The sequence below is a fragment of the Clinocottus analis genome, unplaced genomic scaffold, assembly GCF_023055335.1.
Source record: "Clinocottus analis isolate CAN_PGR_092001 unplaced genomic scaffold, fCliAna1.0.p SCAF_10, whole genome shotgun sequence".
Taxonomy (NCBI): domain Eukaryota; kingdom Metazoa; phylum Chordata; class Actinopteri; order Perciformes; family Cottidae; genus Clinocottus; species Clinocottus analis.
Genome location: NW_027175821.1, coordinates 2,450,369 through 2,460,809, shown reverse-complemented (window position 1 = coordinate 2,460,809; position 10,441 = coordinate 2,450,369). Strand labels below are relative to the sequence as shown.

The following is a 10,441-nucleotide window of genomic DNA, read 5'->3' as shown; positions in this document are numbered from 1 at the left end:
CTCACACCAAATCCATGTAGATTAATTTATAGCACACATGTAAGAGGAATAATATATATATAAATATATATATATATATATATATATATATATATATATATATATATATATATATATATATATAATCTCGATGTGTTTATGGGTGTTTATGATTTAGGGTTAAATGATGCTGTATTATTGAATCGTTGTTGTTGGATACCATTGGGTTGTGCAACCACGTCAGGTCGAAACTATCTTTTCGAACTCAGAACAGGCAGCCAGCATGCTGGCATCAGGGATGTCTCATTGTGATCCAACTTGGCACTGTTGCAGGTGTTGACACCAGAAGATGCTGTGAAACCAGTTCTGCAGCCTATTCCGGCATATGGCGTACACGCCATTAACCTTGAGGGCATGGCCATCGTCTGGCCGGCCTGTCGGTGAGCGTATATAATGATGCTGCAGGTGGATGAGAGTGGCAGAGAACCTCCAGACAGGTGAGTTGAGGGCGTCATGGCTTCCACATCAGTGCTCCTGCTTCAGCTGCTCCTGGTCTCTCTGGCGGCTGCATCGCATTACTTTGGGGGATCCACGAGCTACAGCTACAAAGGAAAGAACCCCGATGGAACATTACGGGTGAGAGATGCAACTTTTGATGTGATATGCACCGAGCATTACAGATGATGTGTGAATATGTTTCCCCTGGGGTTTGTCATGTTCTGGGAAACGCTTATTTCATTCCTTTATAATAATTGCTGCTGTTATTTTAATTGAGTTTAAATGCTTTGATAAGAAAATATATACAAGTTTTTTCTAGTATATATATATATATATATACTTCTGATTCCTGCTTTCATTCTTACTGAGAGGTTATATTTTGCTCTCGTGTTTTGAATTTTCTCTCATATTTAAGGTTCATACACTAGTTTCATGTAAACACATTCAATGATTTAAGATTACTTTTCATTGATTAATATATGATCTATAACTTGTTTAGGTAAAAAGAAGAATGTTGTGGCTGAAAGACATGAACTTGAGCCTCGCTCTAAAGAATAATGATTTCACTAAAAAGTACAAAAATGCATGAAAGCTTGATTTTCTAAATTTAAGATCCAATGACATATTGCAATTTGTTAATGATTTTTTATACAATTTAATTATATCTAAAAATGGGACATTAATTGTTCAGACTTTAATTTCTTGTTGAACATCTTTCTTAAAATGGCTTAATAAGAGTCAAATAACTGATGTGTTTACAAAATACATGAATGTAATTCATGAAAATGTCCTTAGCTCCAGTAGAGCAACCGTCTCTGACTGTAGATTTCTTCCACAGGTGGAGATTCGCAACAGAGACACCTTTGATGGGTGTCAGAACTCCCTCTATTGGAGTTGTTTCCAAGGAAATTGTGGCTATGTCCGCAGAGCTCAGAGAGGTGTAATTGACAGGAGCACCAATGCACCAAAATACAACAGACAATGGTGTGAAACTGAAACCGTCAGCACAAGAAACCTCGCGAGTGACAAACCTTTTCAAATAAGGTGAGTTTTAATTTCCCTCTGAAATCGTATCAATGCCGCTGCACTTCATGTGTATTGAGTCAAATGCGTGGAGCCGACAGTCGTATTTGTTGGGCTCATCGTGAAGAGAAGCCATTGTTCACTCCAGCGCTTCAAGAGTGTCTTTTGATTGATGCACATACCAGGGCTGCAAGCTGCTGTTGGATCCCAAAGCGTGACTCATCTAGTTCTAATTGGAGACTACTGACTTCACTGGATTTGGGAAGAAGATCTGACACTGGAAAACCAAACAGATCACCAGACATTGCCATTCTACCTTTACTCAGGTGAGTCTCCTGCAGTTTGTATGACATGTAGTTTTTACAACATTTTTCTGTTGGGAAAAGCTAAACTAAAGTAAAACATTGTATTCTGCCTTTTAAATTAAGATTGTATTTATTATGTCACATGTTATAAACCCTACTACACCTCTACCAGCATGCCACTAGTTTTATATTACTTCTTGCATTTGTCTAGCTATCCAGACGTGCATGTTTGTGTCTCTGCTGATTTGATGCTCGTGTGTTAAGGATTCTTTGCATGGTAGATTGTTACTAACACATGTTAATGTGTCTACTCAAGAGTTCCCCAGAACTGCCCACGGACATACAAGCTGATGTCCTTTGATCCTGATGGCGACAAAGTTCGATGCAGATATGGAAATATACCAAATGTAGAGTGTGGCTCGTGTCGCCAACCTCAAGGCTTTGTCTTAGATCAGGTAAGTTGAAATATCTATTTCCTAATACATTGTAATACCTCACTAATGCTTTGCCTCACTTAACCTTAAATGTTCACATTGTCAGGGCTCTTGCACATTACACTACCAAAACTCCACAGCCGACCCCAGAGTTTTTGGATTTGAGTTGATGGTGGAAGACTTCCCACAAAGGCCCATCACTCTGGCCTACACTGATGGATCCCAATCCGCCAGGGCCCCATTGGGTGTGAGGCATAAAAGATATGTAACATACCCATGGTGGTATAGTACTCAGTCAACCACACCATACCCAACAACCACCACCGCAGCACCAACAACCACCACTGCAGCACCAACAACCACCACCGCAGCACCAACAACCACCACAGGATCGTGGTGGTGGTATAACACTCAAACAACCACACCATACCCAACAACCACCACCGCAGCACCAACAACCACCACCGCAGCACCAACAACCACCACCGCAGCACCAACAACCACCACCGCAGCACCAACAACCACCACCGCAGCACCAACAACCACCACCGCAGCACCAACAACCACCACAGGATCGTGGTGGTGGTATAACACTCAAACAACCACACCATACCCAACAACCACCACCGCAGCACCAACAACCACCACCGCAGCACCAACAACCACCAACACTCAAACAACCACACCATACCCAACAACCACCACCGCAGCACCAACAACCACCACCGCAGCACCAACAACCACCACCGCAGCACCAACAACCACCACCGCAGCACCAACAACCACCACCGCAGCACCAACAACCACCACAGGATCGTGGTGGTGGTATAATACTCAAACAACCACACCATACCCAACAACCACCACCGCAGCACCAACAACCACCACCGCAGCAACAACAACCACCACCGCAGCACCAACAACCACCACCGCAGCACCAACAACCACCACCGCAGCAACAACCACCACCGCAGCACCAACAACCACCACCGCAGCACCAACAACCACCACAGCACCATCAACCACCACAGCACCATCAACCACCACCGCAGCAACAACCACCACCGCAGCAGCAACAACCACCACAGCACCATCAACCACCGCAGCAACAACCACCACCGCAGCAGCAACAACCACCACAGCACCATCAACCACCACCGCACCATCAACCACCACAGCACCATCAACAACAAACTCGCATTCCAACACTACTCCACTCAGTAAACTACCGTTGCAGTTCTCCTTTCTTGGTGAGTATTTATTTTGTGCGACAACATTTTCAATGATCCAAACCACACAAACTAAATAAAAGGCCTTCACTGTGTTCATGTTGCAGCTCTGGCAACAATTTCATGAGATGTTACACACGGCAGAAGCCATTACTTATAGAAATCTTAAAGTCCCTGAGAAAAATTTGACTGGAAACCAGCTTTAGAATCCTACATTTTATTTATTCAGTAAAACATTGCCTGTGTAATTTGTTTACCTCAATGAATGTGTCTGTCCTGTTAAAACATGTGTCCTTAAAACATCAACTTTTCATGAACAACATGAACAGCTACAGACAGCAGAAAATTATCCTTTGATGAAAAGGAGCAACCATTTTTTGATCCACAGACAGCAGCAAAGTGACAGTTTTCAGTATTAGTTACTTATTGCACTTTGGAAAGTAAATGAATCTTCTTTTTTTAACTCCAGTGGACCCACCTGCTCCCTCGTGTCAGGAGGGACTCTACTTGCCAAAGTTTCTGGACCCAACACCTTTAAATGGAGCCCGAATCCAAGCAGAGGTCAGCAAAGAAGTGGAGATCGTAGTCAAAGCACAAGCGGCATACGCAACGTGAGTGAGGACCAACGTGATCAGTGATGAATTGATATCATCTGCAATACAGAGTCGAGTCAATACATCTCTGGTTTCCGTGTTTTGTTTTCACACAGGATACATGATATTATCATCAGTGGCCCACTAAATGTCTCCAAGCAAAGGAACACACATGGGGAGTTCGTCATCCGCTGGACGCCTCTCGAAGATGACCTGGGAGATTTTTTCCCGATTTGCTTTGCTGTTGAAGCGGTGACCGGGTAAGCTTTGGGCTCCTGATGAGGGCATTTGTGTACCGTGTGCCTTGATTTGACTTTGTAACACTTTTATTCAGATCTGCTGTAACTGCTACCACAAACCATCATCATCACCACCACAACACACCATCTTCACAGTAAGTAACATCTCTCTGTTTTTCTTAACATGACTTAAAATGTGTTTTTAAATAGATTTCACTCATGAACACAAGAGATCACACATCGAGATTAAGTCTTCTCTTAAAGGTACAAAATATAATGTCATATCAGCCAAACTGAAACAGGAATTAAATCAGTGTTCATCAATGCTCCTCAGGTCTGGCATCTATCAGTCCGAGATGAGATGTGTACTGGTAGAAGTTCGGAAGAAGCAAAGTGAGTCTATTTTAATGTTTTGTTGTACAACTACTGCTGTAATGGTGGATATTTTCACCTACATCAGATGCTAAACTCTAAGTTAAAGGGCCAAATATTGGCAGCACGGCTGGTGAACGTTAGAGTTTTGAAGACATGTACTTCCATAAAGAGCTATGATTTGGTAAACCTTCCTGCCAAACTAAGTACAGAGCCATCATTATATATAAATGACTTGCTTAGTGTAAATAGAAAATATTTAAAATCTCGAATTGTTTACATCAATGTGTACTAGCTTGCAGTCTTCTTCTTCCCTGTGTTTGCTGAATTTCTTCAGCAAATTTCTCCTAACTGGCGCTTGTACATAAGTGGAATACCAGAGGGTATAATGTCTATTTTTAAAAATCTCTTCCTCTAGTTAATTCCAATGTGATCTGCACCGAGTCCACAATGACAGTCCAGGTCGAGAAAGCTTCATTCCCTGGACTCCAAGAGGACCATTTGCGGCTTAATGACGCCACCAATATCGCCTGCAGAATGCAGTCCAACAGCACTCACGTCTTCGCTGTCATCCCCCTCAACAGTTGTGGCACTGAGATCGAGGTAAAGCAGGGTTTTGTTACCGGCTGTGCTCTTCTCTCGGTTAATGGTGTTGCCTTTATCTGGATGGGTAATGACTATATGACCATTTCATCTGCAGGAAGACGATGATTACCTTAGGTTCAAGAATGAAATCACCACGTTTGACAACTTAACCGACGTGATCACCAGGAAACACCTGCTGGAGGTGCAGTTCTACTGCCAGTACCCCAAACGTGGAAACGTGACGCTGAGCTTCACGGCACACAGGAAAAAGGTCACAGTTTGGGACCGGGGCTTCGGCACGTTCACCTACCAGTTTGAGTTCTATCCCAACAACCAGTACCAAACCATGGTGGATCCAAAGTCATACCCACTGGTGTATGAACTAGGGAAGAGGATCTACATGCAGATAGAGGCAACCTCCTCCATCAACAACACCGTGCTGTTTGTGGAGTCCTGCAGAGCTACTCCATACGACAACAAAAACTACCAGCAAACCTACTCCATCATTGAGAACGGGTAGGCACCACCTAGTGGCAATAGAGGACATGACAGAGTATTCGTAAAGAGTTGTGGTTTTCTGTCATGTGAGAAGTCTGTAAGTAAATTCCCCTTAAGGTGTGAATGACAGATGATCGATTTGTAGACGGTGGATTCATAGATGGAAATGAAATGTCTCTCTGTCTTGTGTTTTACTTTGCAGATGATTATCTCCTCTTAGTTTAGAGGGTCTTTTATGTCATATGACCATGTCAGGATGGGGAAGTTGATGTCTCACTGACTTTATCTTTTGCACAAGCTCTATAGAACCTTTCCTCCTCATGTAAATACCTACAGTAGAACAATACCTCTGCCCCTCTAACAGCATCCATTAAAAGGTATAGAGTACCAAAGGCAAAATGTCTCATTGTTCTGCTTTGTTTTGCTCTGACTAGGTGTATCGTGGATCCGACCGTACAGACACATTCCCCCTCCCACCCGAGACAGTTCAGGTTCTGCATGGAGGCCTTCAAGTTCATTGGCCTGCATAATCAGGTAAAGACTTGATCAGGAGACTGTTGATGTCTCTGGGGAATCTCTAAGTGCTTCAATGAATATTTATCCGGCTAGTTTTACTAAGTGATAATCAATGCACACTTGATGAAGTGGACAGGTGCAAAGGCATGTGCGGCCATGTGAAAAAGAGGTTGAATTCCTGCAACTTTATTAGAGGACTTGAGGACTCGGACCTCACTGACTGTCGGCTCCATACTGGATCTGACCCGAGCGCTGCTCTCCACTGTAAGAGTCCGTCTGCTGAAGTCATGACAGCGTGCTCTGTTGCATTCAGGTGTACATCAGCTGCAATGTCCTGATGTGTGAAGCAGGGAGCCCCGACACCAGGTGCTCGCAGGGATGCATCAACTCCACGATGCCGAGCAGCTGGGCGACTCATCACCGTAGAAAGAGAGAGGTCGTAACTCAGAGTTCAAGGCACTTCGTTTCCCAGGGTCCTCTGCGCCTGAAGAGATCAGCGGAGATCAACGAAAGCTCAGGTGTGAAAACAGAGAGGCTTCATTTATTACCAGCACACCTCACTTGTTTGAGCTCCACTTTGGACCAGAACAAATGTATAATTCTGCTTCTCTTTCCTCCAGCGATGCACCTGAACCTGAACCTGGTATTCATCGCTGGATGTCTTCTTGCAGCTGTTGGCATGATCAGTGCAGTGATCATGTACAAGGCCAAAGTGTCAAAGGTCAAATACCAACCTTTGTCCACATTTGAGAGCTGAGGCGACACGCTGAATATCAACTCTCAGTTGATCACATTTTACTACATGTAGGTTTTTTGATGGGTTTGCCATTTTATATCGAGTTTTGGGGTGTCTTATGAACTTTAATCTTCATGAATGTCTACAGCTTTTAGAGGAAATATACCTTCACGAGAACAAATCTGTTCCGGTGCAAAGAGGTTGTTACAACTAGACTTGAGTCATTTATGATACTCTTGCTTCAAGGTCCCCTATTATAAAAAGGGAGATTTTCATCTATCTTTTTTAAAATACTTTCTCAATCCATGGAGATATACACACATATTTAGTAACGCAGGTTTCAGAGGGTAAATACGGGTTTAATCCTGACAGACAGAAAGTAGTGGTTCATTTTATTAAGCTGTCATGTCAACAAAGCCAGTGGGAGTGGGAAAATATATTTTTGTTGAACTTTAAAGCATGTAAAGGTGATCCAGGACAAACCCAAAATATGTATGAACCTGGAAATGAGTGTAATATGTCTCCTCTTATAGATCAATAAAAATAAGCAAATATTTTTGTTTGTCTTCTTTATTTGTCTAAACCTTTGTCATACACATACTGTACAACTATTGAGATATTAAATATGAATATTATTAGTCATAGGATAGGTATTAATCCATTAAGTATGGGGTAATGAAGTGAATCAGAATATAAAAGGGTGAATTCAAACCAACTTGTTCAGTCGTGGAAATAGCTATTGGCGAAGTTTCGTCTGGTTTATTTGTAAAGAAACTATTGTTGTGTTCTTTCTGCAGCTTGTGCTTCAACCCCAGAGATGTTCAAACCATTCAAGGACATCATCTCATGTGTTTCAACCTTATTTTCTAGATGAGTTCTGAGATAAGAACAAGCAAAAATGTAAAAGCTAATGATGAGCTAATGATTGATCATTATAGAGTCGGTTGGGCTTGTCGATATCCTCAGGCCGTGACTTACAGCAAGCACGACATGATTGGGGCAGATTGAAGGAAGTCAAGTGGAGATACAACAGCTTGTTTAGTAAGGAAACATGTAACATGTGTAGGGAGTTGCATGAGTTTTTGAGCATCCCAAGCCACTAAATAAGGAGTGTTTCTCTACATGAAGTGTAGACCATGTCATGTTGATTGCATATAAATCCGATGCCGTTTGGCTAATTTCCATTAGGTGGCGCTATGACAATCCGAACATTTCTTTATGTAAATGTACTCAGACCTGGACCAGCATCACGCATGAGAATTTTTGGGCATCTGTCATGATGTACCTTGGAGTTACAACAGCTGTCTATAACATAGCGAACGGCACAAAATGGGTGTGTCTTCGGTGTCTTCGGGTCCACTACACGCCAGGGCTGTTCACAGGAAATGCGAGATAATTTTTTATCGTGAGCGTCTGGAGATCATTTTTGAAAAGAATTGAAGTCGATCACACAAATATTGTAGGATGAGTTCGTAAAAGTACAAACGTTGAAAACGCTGAAAAAAAATACAAAAACGCCCCAATTGGCCAAATTACTGTAGCGCCCCCTAGTGTTTAAATTCCACGAAATATTTTGTGTATATTACTGAATGAAATGTGTGCAAATGCTGCAAATTTGGAGTTATTCGTCCACATGATTTTTAAGTTATGAGTATTGAAAAAAAAAGACACGACCAGAAAAGATTAATTGGTCGATATCTCCAAAACGCAATGAAATATCAAAAAGCTTTCAATAAGACACACCCACCTTCAATAAGACACGTCTCCCTTCAATAAGACATGCCCACCTTCACTATGACACGCCCACATTCAATAAGACACGTGTACCTTCAATAAGACACGTCTTTCTTACCATCGCCTTGACAAAATTCAAAGTTGGTGTGAGTAACGCCTTCACACAGCGGTCATTACCGAACTGGAACCAGCCTGGACCGAGATCCTTTCTACAATAATTGGCCGGATATTTGGTCCGACACATTTCTTCAGGAGTCCCTGTTTCACAGAAAACAAAATGTGCTGTTAGTTTAGTGTTCCAGGTGTCTGTGTAGAAAGATATTTAGTGACACTTTGGTTCTTACATGCAGCGTCCGACATGTACATCAGCACCACCAGAAGAAGGACAGCAGTCACCACAACAGGACGCATGGCTCAGGATTCACTGACTCTCAGAACTCTACAACTGGAATATCACCTGGAAATGCCACACCATTCAACCCCATCACAACAACCACTTCAGTCCATATCAGTTTTTAAACCCACAGATCAGATAAAAGTTATTTCTGTTCTCTAAAACCTCCACCAAGAGACAAAGAGGAGTCACCACAAGTGTCTTCTACCTCGTTGCATCTCAGTCTAAAGGTCTGTTTAAATACCTTTCACAGCCATGCCTGTGGACTTGAACGTTAAAACATTTAACTACTTCAACAACACGCCTGTTTAACTTCCACGTCATCCCAGAAGTGGGATCCACCTTTATTCAGTTACAACATTAGAATATCAAGCATCCGTGCGCAAACAAAGCATTTCTTCAATACTAGGTTGAGTAGTGACCAGTTCATGAGTTGCAGCTTTATGAATGTTTCCTAGATGTTGATATGTGGAATGGCCTGTATAGGACTCACTGAAAGAGTTCTCAAAGTCCATATTTCTGAGCATTCAACAACCAGCAGAACAGTAAGTATGTTCTCATCAGAGGAGCTAATATTACAAAACATCTCTCCCAAAAAGATGTTTGGGATTCACCAGCTGGATACTATGGTCCCCACAGCCCCCCCCCCCCTCCCTCATGATAGTCCTATCATTATAGCTCATCTTGATGCAGGATGCAGAGGTTCTACTGCTGTACTCCAGGGTCACATTCACACACTACTGGCTTTTTGTTTGGATCCAATTCCATCAGTTTCCCTTTAAGTCGCACATATTATTTTAAACAATGTATTTGTATGCTTCAAGTGACGATTGAACTTGCTTGTCCTTGTATAAATTGCATTTTTGTCATATGATGGTAAATGATATGATGCATCACCAGTTAAAGTTTTGTAGGTAAGGAGAAGGATTTTAAATATGATTCTTGATCTTACAGGAAGCCGGTGGAGAGCAGCTAATACAGGAGGAGTGGTGGGCCGTCAGGGCCCGCTAAGCCTTCTCTGCTGGCTTAAACCGATTCACAAAGTTAAAGTTATTTTATAATGTAATTGTTTTTCACAAATACACTACATGTATAAGATTTTTTTTTCCCCTATTAGCTTATTTTCTCACTCACCAGTTCATGTCTTCTCTTTTCCTCCTGCCTCGGCTGTCTGCTTAAGCGCTCTGCTTAACACTCTTTGTTCAATCAGATTTCACCTCTGTTTTTCTTTATGTTTCTCACGCCGAACAGCTGATCCACTGAAGGCGTAGCGACAAAATCGGCCCGACACTGTACATGAGTAATG

The 10,441-nt window shown here is 42.3% G+C and overlaps 2 protein-coding genes across 2 annotated transcripts; both read left to right on the top strand.

The window, feature by feature from the left end:
* Positions 1-472: 472 nt before the first annotated feature.
* Positions 473-3,463, top strand: LOC137794015 (uncharacterized). Its single transcript, XM_068590559.1, has 6 exons — positions 473-615; positions 1,316-1,521; positions 1,686-1,826; positions 2,122-2,260; positions 2,346-3,064; positions 3,196-3,463. The coding sequence occupies exons 1-6, from the start codon at positions 493-495 to the stop codon at positions 3,461-3,463; spliced, it is 1,596 nt and encodes a 531-aa protein (XP_068446660.1). The 5' UTR covers positions 473-492.
* LOC137788937 (ZP domain-containing protein-like) lies at positions 2,927-7,563 on the top strand. Its single transcript, XM_068582131.1, has 10 exons — positions 2,927-3,489; positions 3,938-4,079; positions 4,178-4,321; positions 4,396-4,455; positions 4,635-4,693; positions 5,091-5,275; positions 5,373-5,773; positions 6,190-6,289; positions 6,585-6,789; positions 6,892-7,563. The coding sequence occupies exons 5-10, from the start codon at positions 4,657-4,659 to the stop codon at positions 7,026-7,028; spliced, it is 1,065 nt and encodes a 354-aa protein (XP_068438232.1). The 5' UTR covers positions 2,927-3,489; positions 3,938-4,079; positions 4,178-4,321; positions 4,396-4,455; positions 4,635-4,656; the 3' UTR covers positions 7,029-7,563.
* The last annotated feature ends 2,878 nt before the right edge of the window (positions 7,564-10,441 follow it).